The following is a 22284-nucleotide window of genomic DNA, read 5'->3' as shown; positions in this document are numbered from 1 at the left end:
AAAATCCCTTCCAAGCCACTACCCATTGACAAAGGCCGTGAGCATGAGAGGAGGAGGATAGAGGTAAGGGAGATCAGCAGTGCTGCCTCCCTGGGGCTGTGCACTGAACGGCACGATTCTTATCTCTTGCTTTAAAGACTGTGTTGTGTTCAGTTTTTCTCTGGAGCTAATCAAGCACAAGCTCTGGAGAAGAGGCCTGGTTTGTAGAGGCAGTCTGAGTGAGATCCTGACACCCTCATTAGGGCAGGCTTCGTTAAAGCATCAGCTCCAACACTGTCCTCAGCTAATTACATTTTTGTGGAATAAAGTCATTAACCAAGTCTTCAAATCCTTCCCATCATTAATGTGAAAAAAAAAGAAAAAAAAAGAAAAAAAAATATTCTCCAACTGCCCTATAAGGTGTCCTCTTTCCCTGGTGCCTCTCCCAGCCACCCTTGCCACATGTTGCCAGCCTTGTTCTGGTTTACAGGCCTCCTCTCTTGTGCTTGGTTTTTCAGGATTGGGTGGGACGGTGATGGACTGAGACAGAGACAGACACAGAAGCTCCTTTTTTTTCCGCCAGCTGACTTTGTTCCCAGTCAGATGCCTCTTATATACACGAGGACTTTGGGCATAAGCCCAACGCTTACTAGATAAAGATGGGCCAGGGCACAGGGAAGCTTGAGGCTGAACCTGGCTCCCCCCACACCCCACCCTGTCTCCTCCTGGGAGGCAAGGAAAGGCTCTACTGTGCTATTGTTTGTCAGATTTTAATTTACTGATCAGTGGCTCAATCATACCGAGTGAATGCCTGGGTCAGCCTGATCCAGCCAGAGATGGTCACATGACAGAAGAACAGCAGAGACTCTTGCTTCCAAGGCAACTGATGAGGCTGACCTCATCTGCCAAGCTAATGTCTAATTCTGTGTCTGGGGCAGGCGACCCTGGGCTCACCATTCCCAGCCAATGTGTGGTGTCATTATGAATTCATTTTAATTTAGATTACGGTGCTCATGAAGTTTCAGATTTCCACTTTTTAAATAGTTATAGCTTATTCTTTTTCTATTTTTAATGCAATCTCCTCTCTCTCTCTCTCTCTCTCTCTCTCTCTCTCTCTCTCTCTCTCTCTCTGTGTGTGTGTGTGTGTGTGTGTATGCATATGTGTGTGTGTGGCAGAGATAGACAGTTAGAGAGAGAGAGAGAGAGAGACAGACAGACAGACAGACAGACAGACAGACAGACACAGACAGATGACGGTGGAGTACAGGATAGTGGAGTTGTTATTTGTGGTCATTCCTGAGCCTTTACTCTTTCTGTGCAGACATCTTCTAGCATGATTTTGTAGCTTTCTCTCCTGATTGCCTAAGCTCATTCCACTCTTTTGAGCCCCAGAACATATCCTTCTCCTTCCTGGAATATAATTGAAATTATATTTCAATCTCCAAGTACATGCTGGTATAAACTAATCCTGAATCCATAGTAGAGGGTTCCTCCTATCATAATGCTGACTAGTCCAGCATTCAGAAACCATATTCTAAATGTAAATACTTCCCAGAATCCTTTAGAAGAGGATCCAGCACAGGACAGACCCCTAGTGAGTACAATTGTTTGCTTAACAGATCCCTACTGTCTCAGTGAGATTGAGAAAATATAAGTGCCATTATTCTCAAACCATTTGTCAGCTCATCTGGACACCTGTCTTTGTGTCTAGTAGCTGGGTGTCCCTTGGGCTGGCTCATTTGGTCACAAACTTGGCTACACATCCTCCTGGGAAGAAGCCAGCTAAGATGAGAGTTTTCTCCCCTGCAAGATGTTCAAATAGCAGGTGCACAGAATGGATTCGAAGTTTAGGAAAAGGGCTGTGTTTTCAGAGAGCTCAATATCTTTCTCCAACCTCACTCTGACACATCCATTTTGGTGCTGTGAGCAAGCAGTTTTGAGATGCCTGAGGGGCTCAGCTAGGTGGACAGAATAATTTTCCTGCTAAAATTAATTGACTTGTATTCAGATCTTATTGTTCCTGCCCCAGTCCGTGGGGTACTGTATGAATCGTCTCATCACCAGAGAGGTCAAAGAAATTGTCATCAATTTTTTAAACATCAATTTAGCACTTAATTATCCATGACAGCCTGTATCACATGTTTTGTAAAAAGAACAGTGTTTTTTTTTTTAAAACGGATCCTCTTCTTAGAAACTAAATCTCCAATTCTCATTTTTTTAAAAAAAATTCTGTACATCATGTGTACTTATTTTTGTAAAATTACTTACACTTGTGTTTCTGTTTCTACAGTGATTGGAGAGAGGACAGAACCATTCTTGCTAACTTCATTCTGGAGTTGGAGGAAGTAAATCTGGCTTGCAGAAAGATGAAATGCAGTGAGGAACAGCAGTTTTCTCTGCCAGCACTCCATGACAGATGAGGGTCACAAGCTAGGTAGACCTCACAGCCACACTGAAGGTTCCACGCACTCTGTACCAGCTATAACACTATATTTTTTTCTCTTCCTCTGTCAAGAAAGCATACCAGAATGTGAATCCGGCAGGAACTACCTTATTATAGGTCATTTATAACCCTGACTCCGTGCTAATGAGAAAGAGAAGCTAGTCACAAATTTTAGCACTTTACTTATTGTTTGGATCAAATGTACTTCCCACATCTTAACAATTGATGGGGACATAGCAGGGATCATGACATTGTAGCTGCAAATGGCAGAAGTGCAAAACCAGTCACTGAGGGCAAGAAAACAAGGAACAGCTGTTTTGTTTGTTCCCCCACCAGAAGGTTGAGCAAGGAACTCTCCAGACTTTGAGAGTCTCGGGGAGTCTCTTTAGTTCATAACACCATGTGGTCCCATCCCAGGACTTATGCTATGTCTCCTGATACTCAGAACTAGAGACCTCACTCTGAAAATCTTTAAGTCACTTTTTTATCTATCTATCAAATAAAATATGTTCATGTAGCTATTTTATGTAACATATTATTCACATAATCAATTACGATAATAATGGTATGCTTATTTATGTATGAAATACATTATATGTGCAATACAGAGAGATGTAGTTTCATGGCCACCCATTTCTGGTATGAGTAACAGTCTTCATTTGAAGTTCTAGTCCTATGGATGTAGAGAAGAAAGGGAGATGTGACCATCAGAAAAGAGAGGCATAAATCAAAGGTTCCCTCTGAAGGTCTCATAGAAGAGAGGAAGTCACTGGTTGGTCACTAGCTCCCAGTCACTTGGCCATCCCATGTCTCTGGATTTTAGCTATTTGATGAGACCTGCTCAGCCTTTCTCATAGGGCTGCATGTTCTTTACCAATGTCCTTTGTGGGCTCTTACCAGAAGGCCAGTGCTCCATTAGGATACAAAAGTACATAATGCTTCTGGCAGGGGGGGTTGCATTCTCATGGGATACCCCCCTTATGCTCAGATAAGGACAGTGAGGAGATGTACATCATCACTCAACACAGCACAGAGGGGAGGAGAGTGGGAAGCAGTTTCCTAGAGGAAATGAGGAGGTAAGGATGAAGATTAAAGAAAGAAGAGGTAGTGCCTCTCAAGGACAAAGTCATTGTGAGGCAAAGGGGCACCACTGCTTAAAACATGGCAGTCTTAAAAAGTAAGGAGGTCCACCCTGGGCATGGGTGAGCTGCTCAGAGGTGCTAGGGCAAAGAGTAAGAGGGGGTATCAAGTTGCCTATTTCCATTCATTCTACTGGCTCTCCAGGGCTTCACTCCTGTTCACCCCCCACCTCCAATACCTGATCATGTTCCCCTTTACCCCTCCCTGTCCTCTCTTTCAAGTCAGGTTGTGACAGGTTGGGCACTTTGGACTTTAGCATTCTGAGCAGAGGGAATTCCTCAAGGCACTTCACTTCTGAAGAGAATATAGTTTGAGCTGGTTTCATGAACCTTACGGCGATGTGAGGGGCATTTTAAAACCAGGTGGGAAGAAGGACACAGATGCTGAACCCCTTCAGTAAAAAGGGAAAGAGAGAGATTCTCAAGACATCAGAAAACTCTATGCTTGGTGAAAGATAGGCAGTCTACGAGGCTCCGTGGTCAGGATAGGCTCATGGACAGGATGTCACTGGGCACAGAAAAGGGAATCCTGAATGATAAAACATCAACAGGAAGTAATCCCTGAATAATGGAATTGCACTATTTATTTGTATAGATAATTTTCTAATTAAATAACTATGTTTTACCTTTGGGCCAACTCTACAACTCTGGTTCCCAGGAATGATGATAACTGGGTAACGCAGTGCTTACAAATGTTTCTGAATGCCAAATTCAGGCCTCTGAACATGCATACCTTACTTCACAGAATAGCCTAAAGGCCCATTTCTCACTCTAGTCTTTACACTTAGATGCATGAGGTGAAAACAAACAGAAACATCGAGCTTGATCAAAGAGGCAAAACTTTGTGCTATGTCTGGTGACCTGAGTTGAGACAGGAAGTAGAAAAATGTGACATTGTGTCCAATCTGTCAGAGAGAAGTTTGCACCTGGTGAAATGCATAACTGACCTTTGCCACTCTTTTCCCGAATTTGTTCTGAGAAACAGAAGGTCCACCTGAAAGGCAGCTTGGAATCTTCCCTCCAGGTGCTGACACATTGGATACTTACAAAACATCCCTTTTTCCTTCAGAATCACCATCTCCCCTAAGATTTTCCTATTTACCCCATCCCCTGAGTCTGAGACTAGGCGGTCTCCTTATAGCCTGTTTCTTGCTGGGGCCCTGAAGATGCTCCACACAGAGTACTTCCTGATGGGAACACTGGAGGTGCATCTAGGGAGCACTTGAGAGGAAAAGACAAAACACTGTGTGACAGGAAGCACAGCAAGTTCTAACACCTGCCAAGAAACTCCATCATGCTCTGGAAAGAGATCACAGTCACCAAGCCTCTACCAAAAGCAGTGGGAAGACATACTCCCTCCCAGATGGGATGTTTTCCATTCCACCTAATGCACAGCCAGACTCCACCATTTTCCCCACAGACTATTGCTTCATGTTCATGAATGGAAAAAAAAGAGAGAGAGCTGAGTTGCTGCAGGGAATGAAAGTTTCTTCATAGATTACTTTCAAGTATGTCAACCAGGGACTTCTGTGTCCCACCTGTCCTTCACTTTCATACATCACAATGAGATAGCCCAAGGCTACCCACAAGGTCATCTAACCTGAGATTCCCAAGGCAGAGGACAGAGCCTGCCTATGTGTTCCTAGCACATGGCATACCTATGTCTAATAAAAGTGTTAACCATTGTAATTTTACCATAAGTGTTATAATAGATTAATTTTACTTTGTATTGAATTAAATAATGAAGTAGACCATCAAATCTGTGCTTTTGTTGGTGTTTTCATCTCTGATAAAGTATGAAATAAGCTTGAGCTGTACATATCAGTCAATTTAAATTAAAATACTTGGAAGATACTGATACAGCACACATTAAAGTATGGAATTAAAAAAAAAAAACCTTGGGGTTTTCAGAATGTTTATTTCAACCAAGGTTTATATTTTGGGATGAAAACTCAGAGGGGCCTTCCTGAAGTTTTAAGGGAGTTTGATAAAAGGTGGGAGTTTAGCCCTGACTTAGATTTCAATGGCCTTATCTTAACGTCTGGCTGCTGTCTCACTGGCCTGTTTCTCCTCATCAATGACATGATTCAGGATCAATACAGGCTATGCTAGAAGAGCTGGACTTATGCTCGTGCAGCCCTGCTATAGAAGTTGCCAGCACAGCCCCATTTGGGATGGAGTGATGCTGCTCTAGCCCCATCCTAGGTGGAGTCCAAGGAGAGGGAACAGGCCCTGCATGGTTGCAGCCCTTAAATGTTGAATCCTTGGATGTAAGCCAATGTTCTAACATTGAGAAGGATTGGGACTAATATTGTCATCTGAAATCCAGGACTGGTGACTCAGATATGCATACTGTATGACATTTAGAAAAAGGAAAATGAATAAAATATGGCTGCTTTGATGTCGCTGCTGGGATGCAGAATCCCCCCAGGTTTGTTCTGTATTATAGCACACATCACTCTGTAAGAAATGTGTCTTAAGCCAGCAATGCCAGGTTCTGACATGTCCACTCTTACAAACTCCAAATATCTGCATGTCTGAGTCCCAAAGCTTCCACAACCCGCTTAGGTAAGATGTAGCACAGGAGAAAATGAATGCTGATTTTTAAAATATCTGGCACCACATCTTCCATATGTATCTCCCATTTAGCCCTGACTCCTTTATGATATTTGTGTAGCAGAATTAACATCACAGGTCACTACAAGTAGTTTTACAAGTCCCAAATACAAGTACAAGCAGGTTCCAGACACTATTCAATGAAGCACTTAGTTCTGTTGGCCACAGCATAACATCAACAAATTGACATCTGATTCATCCCAAGCTAGTCAGAAACTTGACTCATCTCTAGCTATTCAAGGATGTCAGGCACAGTGGTAGAGGTATCAAGATTTGGGGGAATCAGAAATAGCAAGGCAGCAGCTAAAGGCACCTGCCCTTCCCAGATCTCTCTAGGACTTCAGACCTACTGACATCATCATCTCAAAAAAGCAAGACCTCTGCTGAACTTCATCAGATATGGAAAAGTTGATGTGATAAGGCAAGTTCTGAAAGCCTTTGTTCACCCTGAACCTCAGCTAGGATGTAAGAAACCGTAGGTTTTGAAAGCATCATATATCATATATACCTATACACAAGTCAACTTCATCACTACATTGCACTGGGGAGCATAGTTCTACTTTCACTATTATACATTTATAGTGTTTAGCTACAAAAAGAGGATATTTGCATATCCTGACATCTCATAAAAGTGAACCGTGTGCAGGAAAGTTGAAACCAAGCAGAAACCATCACCCTTACAGAGAAGAAAAACAGCATATGATGAATATCCTGCTTATAGTTTTCTGGGAGGTATAAGCATTGCATTGTTCTCACCAACATGTGTCTTTACTAAACCCATCAATAGTTCACAAAAATAGGCAATGTCATTGGAGTTCATCTGAATTTGTGGATATCACAAGCCCTTCAATTTTTTCACAAGAATAATCTATGTTTTAAGTAATGATTATAATTGGCTCATAGGGACCTGACTAAACTAGTATGTTAACATTTTTTCACACTGAATACAGAAAGTTAACACTTATCCAGCAGGTTACCAGATTACAGTCTCTTTATGTTCTAAAGACAAGAATTTATTTGCTAAAGTTCACAAATTGTAGCCTATAGACCTAATATGACCCACTGCTTGCTTTTGTAAATAAAGCTTTGTTGGAAATCCATCATACCAATATATCCACATATATGGTATACCATATATACTATATATGGTAGTTTGAGAACTGCTTTGACAATAGTTGAGCAGATGGAACAAAGCACACATGTCCTAAAAGGGGAAAAGGCTTACAAGCTGTCCTCAATAAGCCCTTAGTTTAGGCAATGTTTGTCTCTGCTAGGGTCCTCTCTGTGAGTTTACAGCTGGCTCCACCTTCTATATTGAAGTCTATTATGTCACCAATGAGAGCCCAAGGGTGAAAATTTACAGTCAGATTTAAAGGCTGCTCCAAGTCTGTAAGAGAATCCCTAAATTGATTGACTGATAGGCTACAAGGAAGAAGCACTGTGGCCTGGAGAAAGACAACAACACCAGGACTCAGAATCTCTGAGTTTTTCCACAATGTTAACCATAAGTACTGCCAACTATTTTATATCTTCCTTTGCTGTTTGTGACTGGAAGAAATAACAACCTTCGTGTGCATGGAAACTTGGGCAGAAAAGGAATTCCCATAATGAGATCACATGGCTTGATTAAAAATTAAATACTGTAATGACGTTGTTCCAGGGAAGTTGAAGATGGTATTATCAGCATAAACCATAGGATACCTGCTAGGATACCTGCTAGGAAATCTTGTTAACGATGAAACAGAGGCCTATCAGCGCCTGGATGTCCATGAATACATGCCATAGTTTGTAATAGACCAATTCTGTTGCTTTCATGGTCCTAATTGCCTCAATCTTTTCCCTAAGCACAGATCCTTCAGGCCTTCTGGAGGGGGTTGCTATGAACCCAGCTGCTTTTATTGCTCCCTGAGGTAGTGACCCCCTGGGTAACAAATTGCACACAGAATTGTTACAGGCAGTTTGCATAGTACTCTGAGAATTTACCTAGCTGATATTTACTGGGCATTTCCAATAGTCCTGGCACTGTAGGAAGTGCTTTACAAGAATCCCTTATGTAATCATCAAAACAGCCCCTTGAGTAAGATCTATTACTATATGTGTCCTAAAGAGAGTTTAAAGAGATAAAGCAATTTCCACAATGTCACTAGAAAATTTAGTAAGTAATAGAATTATGATTTGAATCAGTCTCTCTGATAGCGAAGCCCTTGCAGTAAACTATGTAACTGAAATTCAATGCTGTAGAACTTACAGCCTTAATAGGTTTCTCAAGGACTAGTGTTTACTGAGAGCCAATGCCAGTCTTAGTTGGAAGCCTGAATCTCACTGTCCAAAGGAGCTCTTCACCTTTTAAAGTAGCTTTGAGATCATACTATGGTAGCTATTTGCTCAGTGCTGTATAGACCTTCCTAATCTTCATCAAGTATAGGATTTCTGCTGGGCTAGCTAAAAGAAATAAAGTGATGTTGCAGTTTGGAAAGCTGGACAGACATGGCAACCCTGAATTCAGGGAATCCTGTAGCAAAGATGAGTCTGGATACAAGTGCCTTGAGGCCTGGCTTCACATCTCATGGTATATTTGACCGTTCCCTAAGTTTCAGTGTTCACATCTGGAATATGCAGTAAGTTCCCCCATTTCACAAAATTTCTATGGAAAATTATTGGTGTAAGTCATAAAAATGATCTTGTGAACTGCCGTGGATGGAATACAGTGGCTCAGTAAGCAACAACTTTGTTATTTTGAATATTGGCTTTATGTGTATGTGTTCATGTGTGCATGTGTTCCTATGTGTACCACATGTGTGTAGGTGCCCCAGGAAGCCAGAAAGCGTTAGATCACATGGAACTGAAGTTACAAGTGGTTGCAATATCTATGTGGGTGCTGTGAAACAAACCAGGGACCTCTACAAGAGCACAAAGTATTTCAGTTCCTAAATACTGACTTAAGCAACCATAAAAATTATGACTCCTGCTCCTAAAAAGATCTCCTGGGATTTGGGAAAACTAAATACTCAAAAATGTATTGTCAGTTTCTGTATGAAGTGAGCTAAATTCCTGGACAGATTATTACACCAATTGGTTAAAAGGCAGCAGAATGTTAGTGAAAATCCAGCCTGTTAATTTCCTTGGTGTCTGGAAAGACAAGGAAACTGGAAGGTCTGATTGAAGTATAGGATACCCAGAAAAACTGAAAGAAGATAGACAGAACAAAAGTACTAGAGAGGAGACAGTCAGTTCACCTGACTCTAAGGTCTGCCAAGGGCTATCCTCAAACATCAAGTATTCGAAACATGATTAAATGCTCTGTGAAAGCAGAGTCTTGTCATATTCAATTTCTATCTACTTAGTATCTTACAAGATGCCTGAAGCCTGAAAAACACTGTTAAATGAAAGAATCAATATTGAAATGAGAGAATGAGTCAATGATTTGTTTAAATCTATGGCAGGCCAGAAATGCTTTAGAAAAAAATGTTTCTGACTCCTAAAACTTCCATGCAAAAGGATGAAGTTATATATAAAGAGAATACAGAGTTTATTGTTACGCTACTTTAACAATTTCAGAGTTGGAATCCCCCAACTAGTCTCTTCTTTCCTTGCCAGTAAGCCCAAAGCCAGCTGTGAGGAGGGGCAGTAGAAGCCAAGGTTAGCAGGTGGGTTTAGTGGAGCTGAACAGAATCTGAGCATCTGAGGTCAGCTGCCTGGTATAGCCCCAGAAATCTCTGTATTCAATCATGGCAGTGGGTCCTAGTGCTCATAGACTCAATACACCAAAGTAACAAAGGGGAATGTATCAGATTGGGCTCAGCAAGTGTCCACAAAATAGCACAAGCTGTTCTGTGAATGCATTTAAGTACTAAAGACAGGTTGATTACTTCCTTTAGGACAGAGCTGGATTGGGGGCTTCTACAAGTATAGACTAAGGCAAGTAAGATGCTCCATGATAAAAGTGCCTGTCTTGCAAATGTCTGTGTTCCTACTGGGACATGGAAGACCAAAATGAATCCATCCAAGATACTTATGGCTCTGCTAGCCTGAATATCTGCAGAAAAAAATATACTCTGTTTCAAATGAGGAGAATGATGGGAACAAATTTGATGAGATTGTTTGTTCACCTGCACACACATGCTGTCTACGTGTATGCTTTAACACACACACACACACACACACACACACACATACACACACAAATGCAGACACCACCAAAGGAAAAAAAAAAAAACAAACCTCCACATATTCTTACATAGAGCCTAAACACTGGTGACTACCCAGATTCAAATTCTGGATCAGCAAACTCATAGCCATTTAAGTTAAGGTTTAGTTTGCCTATTTCTTAGTCATCTCTTGTGTAAAATCAGAAAGCTACACTTTGTATTGTATAGTGTTGTGATGAGAGTGGAAAAGTAAATGCAAATTCAGATTCTGATGACTGTGGTGATGGTGATGGTTAGTAACGGCGATGAGGTCCACATTACCTTTGGACTCTACTCAGAGCTCTTCAAGTTAGATCCTAGTGTGATTAGACTGGCAAACAAGCAAGCAGTGAAAGCATTGTTGTTCAGCCTCTGTTAATTATATATACAATATATTATATGTATTTATAATTAATACATTATATAATAATTATATAATTAATTAATATATACAATATACTATATGTAACATCTATAGTATATATATATACATATATACATATACACACACACACACACACACACATATATATATAGTGCTATGTACTCAACTTTTACATGGATATTGGGGATTCCAACTCAGGCCCTCATACTTGTGAGGCAGACAATTTACCAGGTGAGCATCTGAGCATCTAACCACACTTTTAGTCTATACTTATAGAAGCACTCAATTCAGTGCTGCCAAACAAAGTAATCAACCTAGCAGTAATAGTAGTAGTATACATATATTGTATATTATTAACTGAGGCTTAACAATGTATCACACACACACACACACACACACACACAATCACACACACACACACTTACGTTGTTCCAAATTTATATAATATGTATGCTGTTCCAAGTTGGTCCAGGAGCAGGAGTTTGTCACTAAGCCTACTTCTCCTTAGCCATACCAAACAGAAAAAGATTAGGCATACATCTGCCCTCCAGGTTTTTGCGTAGCTGTCTTCCAAAGAGAGCAAAGCCATTTGTTTTTGAGAGTTTGTTGATTATCTTAGAGACTGTGTATCATTTTGTTAATGGATGGGAAAATATCTAGTGATGCTGTTGACAGACACGAGTATGAGCAGAAAGTTGGCCTAGTCACATGACGAATGCCTTGAATGGCGAGCAAATGAATCAGGATTTGGCTTTTGTGTGTTTGACTTACTATTCCAGTTCTTTCCTTCCTGGCAGTATAACTCATGGCTAAGCATTTCCATTTGTTTCTTGAAGATCAAAGGATTGGCCTTGCTAAATTGGGGCCTCCTGATCTGAATGACATGAATAATATTGGCTGACTATAAACCTGCAAAAATGACCTTGACTCATGAATTTGCTAACAAACTTTAATAGTAAATTTGCTGAGGGCAAAAGGTACTGAAAAAGCATCCAGCACTGTCTCTCATGCCCACTTATGAAGTACCTGTGGATCCTGAGGACAACAGCTTTTATGTTTGAGACCACTCCCCTATATCTTCGTTGTCTGTGCTCTAGAAATGAACAAAATCCAACTCAAAGCAAAGTGACAAGTGACAGCTGAGTGACTGGACTGACCTTGCACAGAGCAGCAAGAGCTAAGATGGGGACTTCCGACACAATGCTGTAGGGCTACTGTGGAAACTGGAGTCACTCACAGTTGGCTTTGGGAAGGCTTTGGACTAATTGGTCCCCAAATGTTGGCTTCTCCAAAATGGAACTTCCCTAAATTTCCGTCTCTATTTAATAGACTCTAGAATTCTCTAGCAGTTACAGCCATCTCTTTTGTCTTTAGGTTTGATTTTTTTTTTCTTAATAAAAGGACAACACCATACCTTAAGTTAGATGAAGCTCCCAGGAGCAGGGAACATTGGAAACCTTTGAGTATACTGAAGGCAGAGGCTACAGGAGCCTGATGATGCTAACCTCATGCACCTAGGGGCAGTGGTCCTTCCACACAATGCTCAGAAAAAAACATAGAAGCTCAAAGACAACCCCAATTGTAAGTTGTGCCTAAGAAGAGTAACATTCAAAAGATATTCTCTGGTAGTAGGAATTACCACAACAAAAAGTAGACAGATGGTAAACAGACAGGCAGACAGAAAGACAGAAAAAACTGAAGGCTAGTTGCTAGGAAAAACACAACCAACCTATGTGCATTTAGGAAATTTATTAACATTGCAATTTTTAATTACAACCACGAAACATAGAGATAACACATTTACATTCTATTATGCACCATTAAATTCTTTTTTACACACTCTAAGGAGTAAGAAATGTGCATCATATGGTAAATTAGCAGAAATATCATGTAGAAATTTAAATCCACACAGTGTCTGACTATCTGATGTAAATCGTGTCAAAATCTAGTCTTCTGTGGAATAAACAATTTGCCTTGTTGCTGAAGTTGTTATTTTTTTTAACGTTTGGCTTAAAATTCACACTTGGTTTTAATTCACGAATTCTGCTACCACTTGTTCAAAAGTTTGCAAAAAAAAATATGCTTCTGTACTGTCATGATTCTAGATGTCAATTATCCTGTAAATTTTGAAATAAATCTCTTCAGCTAAGTTTGAATCATGCAGGAGGTTAAAATATATCCTTTGACCCTCAAAGCAATAACCTAAGATTTCAGGAGGGAAATCCAATTATTGTACGCAAGGAAGAAATGGTGACTCTATTGAAAAAAAATAATTTAAAATTTTGGGATGTGATTGAAAAATAAAAAGAGAAAGAGATCTTTCTCCAAGTTTTAAATTGCAAAGCACCCAGCTGGATTATTGGTCTTATGCAAGCCCCTGGTTTTGCTGATGACAGGTTTGTACTGGACACATTTGGAAGGAGAGCTTGCACTTTCTCATTCATGTAATCTCAGAAGGATACCAAAAGGTACCTATATTGGACATTCTATCATTCCTTATATGTTGTGTTTAAAACGAAATGCAGTGAAAGCAAAATATGAAAATAAATGCCAGTCCCTGCATTAAGGCATCACAGCTGAGGGGAGTGTGAGTACAGAGGAACGGAAACCATCCATTCCTGCTGCACATATGGAAATATTTAGGATTGCTTGTTAAGCTTTTAAATGTACAGCTTTTCAGAGAGAGAGCAACAGTGGGACATATCCATATTTTCTTAATAATCTTAAGTTTTTTCCAAATGATTCAATTTTGAATCAATTTGGAAAAAGCATCATTATTGATCATTAGAGTTCATGGGAAAATAGCCCTGCTATTGTTATTTCATTAGTAAGAGAGATAGGGTGATATCTTGTACGTGTACATCACACTGCCCAAGACTATTACTAGCCAAAGGGTTTTATTATCTTTTAACATTTATCGGGCTGCTACTCAAGATGCCTCAAATAGCTGCCTACATCATCTCTAAAGGATATTGTATAAAGTGAATCAAATACAGTCTACCTATCCCAGAGTCTCTTCAGAAGAAACCATCAGAGACTCTCGGAATGATATCTTCAAACAGGATACCCTCAGGCTTGATTTCTGAGCTGAGGGCAGAGGCTCAGCTTCAGACTTTGAAACTGTTTCTAGAGAAGCAGCCTGAGGATGGTAAGGTAGCATGTGTGGGTGTGTGGTGTGGAATGGGAATGGGGCAGAGGGGGAAGGCCAGGAGTACTGCAGGCTCTACTGAGGAGTCATGTTGTCAAGGATGGGAAGAAAGGTGGCTACGGTCTGTTTACTTTGCGATCCCATGCAACAACTGAGGTCAGAGACTATCTAAATATCCATGGAGATGAGGCCTGATGACACCCAGAAAGCCAAGGTAGAGACAAGTGGAGGCAACTTGACGCTTGCCATCCTTGTCCTTCACTTGTATCCTTTAAACCTCTGCATTCTCCAGCCTGGCTAAAGACGGGATGTGGTAAACTAAAAGAAAGCTGAAAGAAATGCCCATTTTATTTAGAAAATTAAGTGCTACTGCTGTTCTGTGGTGGGGAGCTGCAAGCATATAAAAGAAAGATCTGAAAGCTAGCTTCTCTTCATTCCAGGGTCAGCTGTCCACAAATCCCTCCTCAGGGGCTCTCAACACAGGCATTAATGTGTAGGGTGTCTCCTATGTATCATTATAGCACAGTGTATTCCCTAAAGCCCAGTGGTATTCTTGATTAGCATCTTTCTACTCTTTAAAGCTACCATCAATAACAAAATACCCAAAACTTACTCTGCTTTCTGCACTGTAGCAGAGACTAATGCAGTGCTGGATATAACTGAATGATGTGTAACGACATTGGAGCAAGAGTTGAATTAAAGTTAGACTAAGGCCCAGGTTGGGCCAAGTGTGAGCATGCTAGCAATGAGGTAGCAATGCCCAACACACATAGCCCATGAGCAACCAGTCAAAGTGTCAACCTACTCTCAGGACTTTTTACAAATATGTACTACATTGGCTCATCAATGAGTGAGATGTCAAATATTTTCCTGTCTCCATTGAAAATGTATGCATTTGTTCCACACATATTGACAATGCATTAACTATGTGATACAGTTGTTCTATTGCTAAGTATTTATCAGTAAACAAAACACTACCAAAGCCCCTCACCTCTCTCACATACCTGCCATTATAGCATGACATTTTAGTGACATTCTTAAGTACAGGTTACTAGTACTTTGGGGAGAATTTTATCATGTTCTTGAGGCTTCACATTTATATGCAGATTGGGTGGTGGTGGTGAAATTTTGAAGCTTGGCTACAGAGCATCTATTGGCAACCCCTTTTCTGTGGCATAAGAGAAAAAGCAGGGTGCTGATTTCTCCTGGTTGGGGAAAAAAAGTGAAATAAGAGTTTGTAGTAGTAAGGAACTTAGAGATTCAGTTATAAAAAAAAAAAAACCTTCATGGAGTAACTTCTCTAAAGCATACCAATACATTAACTGAATAATTCCTTTCTAAGACATTCTGATACTATCTTGTATGTAGAAAAGCCACTCCATATATGGGTATGTTCCTAGAAAGAACAGTTGGGAAATTATTCTGTAGAAATAGCTGCAACTTTCACAGCACATGTGGATACATTCCCTACAAGTGAGAATTTTATGTATCAGCATGTTCAATGATCTTCCAGGATTTGGATTTTATACAGCTCTGGCTATTGCAATGGTTTAAATGTCCACTCTCCCTGAAAGGCTATTGTGTTGGAAGTCTGGTTTCTAGACTGACAGTATTGGGAGTTGGTGTGGGACCATTAATAGGTGGAGCCTCTGGGAAAACCTCATTAGAACCTGATCATCAGAATGATCTTGGAGGGCACTGTATAGTACCTCTTTGGCTTTCTGTTTAGGGTGTAAGCTCTTCCACACCTGCCTTAGTCATAGCCATTTGTTATGATGTGAATAGCTGTGAGTGTCCACACCAGAGCTGTACTGATACAGGTACTATGACCTTGATCTCTAGAACTGGAGGCTACGTCATAAGCAGCCACCTTAGATATCTTGTTATTACAATGATAAACTGACCAATACAGTGCTGGCATCAAGACTCTTAATATCAAGGTGAACATAGGCTGTGCATGGCCAGATGGCTGAGGCTAGCCTGCTCTTACCATGACTGAGATGTGGAGGATCCTCAGTTCCTCCTCTGCTGACTCATGTTGGGGTTCTTCAGTTGGGTCTTGTCCAGGGAGACTTGGAGCACCATCTTGGTGGTGGATGTGAAAAAGCAAAGTACCATTCTCCAGCCATTGCTGCCTCCAGCGTACCAGGGGGATGTCTTCTGTATTCCCGGAGATCTCTAAGGGAAAACCAGCAAAGTCACAGGGTAAGATTTTGGACTGGGTCAAGATTTTATACTCCTAGTTCTGGGTACCAACAAGCTTCTGTTTGCAGACAACAAAGGGTTCTGACTACAGCTAGGTTTATTGCTACTTATAAAACTCAAGAAAGACAAGAGATCAAGAGAAGAGAATTATCCCCCGTAGGCCTTTCTATGATAAATCTAGTGAGCCAGGCTCTCACCCAGTGAGAAAAACACTGAGGTGAAAATTCGAGTTCTTCCCCTCATTCTATGATCAATAACATCTCTTACATTGCACAGTTTGAATACCTGATAACCCCCTGAGGTAAATACAAGGTTGTTTGCTTCTTGTAAATCTGGACATGTGAGTTACCCAGCAATTACTCCTAGATGCCAGCAAATCTACCAAGGAGAGAGTTGGTAATTACTGTGCAGAGAACCAGCATTTATGGGATAGTCCTGGGAGGTTACTGAAGACCCACTGGGGCTACTAGCCTGTTTGTGAGACCACAGTCCTGGGCTCCACAGTGGTGGGCTGAAGAGTCCACCGGAGACAGCTGATAACTTGTCATGACAGGTAAAAAAAGTTTTAATTATTTTTGTTGTTGTTGTTGTTGTTTTTCTCTTTAGTTTTGCAAAGCAGATGTGAATTGGGCCCTGATCAGAGATATAAACACTCACTTGCTGCTGAGGTATATAGATGAAAGCTGAGCTATCACCAATAGAAAAATGCAAAGAAGAAAAACAAAACAAACAAAACAAACAAAAACCTACCTTGCCCTCTGTACTGTAATGAGGGCCAAGATATTGCCGCAGGAAAATCCTGCATACGTATCCCCTTTTCTCTTATTCCTAAGTAATATCACATCAGATTTCTAGGGTATCCCATAGTAGAGAATCTATTCAGCTTTTTCAGGACTCCAGTTAGCCTTCAGATTGTGTTTCCCTTAACAACTATTACAGCTTCAAAGGGGAGGGGGACCAGTGTTATGCTATACACACTTTAACAAATCATTCCTTTATAAAACTTCATTTTCAAAAGGCATGCTTCTTCTCTGGAAATTTATCACCTCTGGCCAAAAAAATTATTCCACAGATATAAAAAAGATTTAATAGACACATTTAGAAGATATTCTCATCAACTATCACAATCATAAAGAGGAAAGCAATTTTAAAAATTTATGGAATTTATAATTATCCGTCACTATTTATGGAAGAGCAGACTGATGTTATTTATTGATTTAGCCACATATTTAACAGACACACACTGGGCATGCTCTATGTACCAGGCCCAGTGCTAGGCACTCAGGCACTAAGTGAAAGGAGGAGCTCTCAACATTTTAAAGCAGCTCACTATGACTGAATATGCACAGTGAGTCCCTGTTAGGAAGTTGAGAGGAAGAAAGAACCTTAGTAAAGCATACAAGAGAGTAAGAAAGTGATCTTCTCTAAGGGAAACGATGCCTCATGGTAAATGGGGAAGGGAGAGGGATGACCAGGCAACTAATGAATGAGGATGAGAAGGGACGGGCGTGCCCATTGCTCTTCTGTGTTGGTCACCAAGGTTTTCCATGGGACATGAGTCACTGGCCCATTCCTGACAGATGCTGATATGATGAATTTGCCCTCCCAACACCACAGTCACCAGGAAGAAGAGGAAACTTGAGATTGTGAAGGGGAGTTGCCAACAGAGTATCCCCTTTCATACTTGACCTCTCTTTTCTGTAGCCTAGAAGGCTCTGTCATCTGTCAGGTAGGTAGATTATCTGTGATCTTACATGTGATTAGCCTAGAATCCAGGGAGATTTGGAGGGCAAAGAGACTAAGAAGCAAAGATTTGTGTTTCAGAGCTGGTTTTCAGAAGGCACCTCTCTATTTGTTTGGTGTAGTGGTGATGCTGGCTTCCCACATTGACTGTTCCTCCAAATCTCTAAGTCAACAGTTCTCAATCGGTGGGTAGCAACTCCTTTGGGGGGGATCAAACATTGTTTTCACAGTGGTCACGTATCAGATATCCTCACATATTAGATATTTGCATTATAATTCATAACAGTAGCAAAATCACAGTTATGAAGTAGCAACAAAAAATAATTTTATGATTAGAAGTTTTCCACTACATGGAGGAACTGTATTAAATGGTTGCAGAATTAGGTTGAGAACCATTTGTCTAAAGGGTCTTCTACATTCCCAGGTGAGAAAATATCCTTGGATGCATCTCTGCAGGTAAGTATTTAAAGTAGCATGAGTGAGTACAGGCCCAATAATCACCAAGTGCTTCCAGGCACATGGCTGTATATCCTGCAGACAGGCACTCCTCATGGCTTCTTCTGGCTTTAAAGTGCTAGAAGACTCCTAGAACTGTACCCTCTCCCACACCCTTGTTTTGCCCCGTGCCTAGGGACCAAATTCTGTACCCATCTCAGCAGAGATAAACATCATCAGCATGCCAGCTCCCAGAAGTGCATTTGATGGCATAATCAAGTCCATCTTCTTTTCAGAACCATCCCCACTCAGGCTAAGATGTATTCCATGTGTGTCTGGGTGCCACTCAGCCCTTTTTGTAACTATTCAGAAGGATCTAGCACCTGTCTCTTTAAATCACTTCATTAAACTAGATTTTGTTTCCCAGCAGATCTTCATCACGTAGGTCAGACTCATTAACCCTGTTTTTAACCATGGATGCCAAAATAAGGAAATACCTAGACCTACGTCAACCAACCTGACACAGAGCAGGGGCAGAGACAGACAAATTATTTGTTGCCTCCTACACTGTCCTCAAAAGCAGACCGCATGACCTTAGAACATGGAGGGAAGAAAGGGGAAGGGGCCCTAAAGTAGGAAAGCCATGTGGTCTTTTATGAGTTTGATGACTAAAATAATCTAAACTTTTATTTAAGGTCTTTATATCACATGACTTATTTTTAGTTGAGATACAATTTAAATGCCTTAAAGTCACCTTTGAGAGAGAGAGAGAGAGAGAGAGAGAGAGAGAGAGTTAGTTCATCATGTTGCATAATTATCACCCACTGTCTAATTCCAAAACATCTTCATCATCTTATTAAGAAATCTTATGTCTGTAAGCAGCTAAAATATTTCAATCAGGATTAATATATTACATTTCATGGCACTAGGCATGGAGGCACCAAGAAAAGACTAGGTGCTGTGAGGATCTTGTCAAAGTATTCCACGGGGCAATGGGATTAGCACACAGAGTCTCTGGCCATAGCTTCCAGGCTAACCCTCCGAATCCATCTGCAGGTTATACATTCCTATCCCTGTGAATGGCAATATCATGCTTCTGCACAGACTTGGTTCACTGTAGAGGGCAAGAAGTAAAGGAAAGAGGGCATCACATCTGCCAAGGGCATTCATCAATTCTTAGTTTCAAGTTAATTATACAACGATAGATTCATCCTTGGCCATTTTCCCTCTCCTGATAGGATCTGACATGAAAGAGCTCAAATGCCAAACCAGGAACTTATTTGTATTTATGCTGTATCTGGCCTGATCAGCAAATGAAAGACCACACAGGACATAGTAAATGCCCTGCCAACTTCTTCACAAACAAGATTGAGAACATTAGTGCAATCACATCTGTGTGAATGCTCCTATTTCAAGGAGAAATGTAATGCAAGCCAGTCATGAGACTCCAAGAAGCAAATTAGTGTGGTGGTAAAATTGTTATTCTAATCCAAAGTCACAGAGGATTGCCATTGAAGCTCACAGAGGACCTTTGTGGCAATGTACTGAACAAAACGAATTCCACAGAACCCTCTACAGTCCAAATGTCACATGTGTCACATTTCAGCACACAGTGTGGTTGAGGTCTCCAGAATGAGAAGTTTATCTTGTCTCCTATGGTGTCTATGCTTACCTCTGCAAACCTCACATCTTCAGTACCTCTCCAAACCTTACAATACAAAGAAACCAGAGTGCTATCCCTTCTTACATACAATAAATGTTCCTGGAGCACATGATGCTGGCCACAGTTGGGAACTAAACTATGTACTCCTACTCTCAAGGCGCTTTTCATCCAGCCGGAAACATCAGATGTGGACAGGGCTTAGTGACAGCAGTGCTGAGCATCGGGTGAGACTTGGCTGGGTAAATACTGATGGAAAGCAATAAAATGGTGGGAGATGCTGGAGACATGCACAATCCCAGCTGAAGCTCACAGTGTTTGCAAAGGAACAGAAGGATGATGTACATTGTCAGAATCACAGGGGGTCTGGTTAAGCTGCAGGGGTGGGGGATATGTAGAAGAATTACAGAGAATTTACTCTTGGAATCCAGATTAATGGCACGTGGAAGAGCCTTAAATGTCATCTTAAGAAGTTCACAGCTGGGCTGGAGAGATGGCTCAGCAGTTAAGAGCACTGACTGCTCTTCCAGAGGTCCTGAGTTCAAATCCCAGCAACCACATGGTGGCTCACAACCATCTGTAATGAGATTGGATGCCCTCTTCTGGGTGTGTCTGAAGACAGCTACAGTGTACTCATCAATAAAACAAATAAATAAATATTGAAAAAAAAGTCCACAGAATTAAAAAAAAAAAAAAAAAGAAGTTCACAGCTAGGGGAAAGTCATTCACAATTCTATTAGGCAGAGGTAGCAACCAAGCTAGTGATCACCAAGACTCAGAATGAGAATGGCTAATGTACTAGGTCTAGATGTCACTGTGGCTCTGGCTCTGCATTCTTCAGGAACTATAGTAATGGGACATAGGAGGCCTAGGAATGGTCTGAGGAACTTTGAATACGTCCCCTCACTCTGACCTTCCTCATCTCTGTGAAGACACAAGTCTGTAGATGAACTTCAGTATTCCTCTGTAACTTTGATCATCCCATGGTTCTGTCTCCAGAAAGCATGTTACGTGCAGTAACACAAGTAACATTAAACCTCTTCTCAGGTCTAACTTGTGCTCCACCTTGGGTCAAGAGGAGATGGACAGAGACCTCAAGATACAGACCCAACTTCACACTGGACTCCCTCATAATGTTGCTGCAAATAGCTTGATTCTCAGAAATAACCACAGAGCTTTGTGTCTCAGAGAACTGCACTGACAGAACACTGGGCAGGAAAAGTCATAAGAGAGAGAGAAAAGCTTGGGTTGGAAAAGGCAGAGTAAGGTGATATCACTTTTAATTAGTCTTAGTCATTGTTCTAATGATAGCTTGTGGGTTGGGAGTTAGTAGTCTCTTTGTGGGGTTACTTCAGGACACTCAAAACTTTGCTGCACAAATTGTTCTACCTGGTATTACAACATGTCCTTGCTATCCACTTGCTTTTCTCTTCCCTATGTATATTTGCATGCTGAGAGAACCTGATCTGAGGAGTTGTTAAGAAACATCCAGGCAGTATCAGAATTTCCTTCCAAGTACCAGATCTACCACACCCTCATTCAATGAATGAGACAATTTCAATTGGAGTATGGATTTAATTGGGGAAAAGATTCTCAAGGATCTTTTAATTTGGTGAATTGCTTAAAGTATGTTAGAGCAGTCTGGATATCTTGGGGCCCCTTTTCACTGCTAGAAAACCTGAGTTTCAAGCTGAGTTCAGCTGAGTAGTAATGAAGTCCTGTGGTTGTTGAGGTCAAGGTAGGAGGTAGCATTAACTTGTCTGTGCTTGGCTTCATGTTGAGGGCACCTGCAGAACTGATCCTGTGATCTTTCAAGGTTGATGTGGACACCCCCTGGAGGTCGCTCTGCCTGTTGAAAGGCCTTGCTACTTATTTTCATCCTGACACAACCTTTTTTCCAAACCAAATCTAAAATGCTTTCTGAGGGACTCCCACAAGAACAGACTTAGAGAAGAGTTAATTCCACTGAAGAAACAATAAAATGCATTAGTAATCAAAGTCCTTGCTGGTAGAGGATAGGGGGAATCTCTGAGCTATTTAGATTTATTGGTTATTTCCAATGGGGTGTTACAAATACCTTTATATTATTTGTGAAATAATTACATGGAAAAGACAGCACTTCTGAAAACAGAATGGAGCCTCACCTCCACTAAGTGCTATCCCAGTGGCCATTGTGAATGTCCTTGTGTAATAAAGATTAATTTAGGGGTAGGATGACTCAGTAGGTAACAGTACTTGATGCTTGAGCAAGAACACCTTAAGAACATCAAAATCCCCAGCACCTGTGTAAAAAGTCAGGCCTGGGCGCAGGTGTGTGACTAAGGGAGTATAGACACAGGATCAA

General features: G+C 41.0%; 1 protein-coding gene across 2 annotated transcripts in view; it reads right to left on the bottom strand.

The window, feature by feature from the left end:
- Positions 1–22284, bottom strand: part of Astn1 (astrotactin 1) — a 308690-nt gene that overhangs the window by 182302 nt on the left and 104104 nt on the right. For both annotated transcript variants that reach the window (XM_028759116.1, XM_028759110.1), the window contains exon 2: positions 15888–16075. In XM_028759116.1, coding sequence (XP_028614949.1) covers positions 15888–16075 — 188 coding nt within the window. The remainder of the gene's footprint in view (positions 1–15887; positions 16076–22284) is intronic.

This window comes from Grammomys surdaster, unplaced genomic scaffold (assembly GCF_004785775.1).
Source record: "Grammomys surdaster isolate TR1022 unplaced genomic scaffold, NIH_TR_1.0 130, whole genome shotgun sequence".
Taxonomy (NCBI): Eukaryota; Metazoa; Chordata; class Mammalia; order Rodentia; family Muridae; genus Grammomys; species Grammomys surdaster.
The sequence above is the reverse complement of the archived record's forward strand: the minus strand, read 5'-3'. Positions and strand labels throughout refer to the sequence as shown.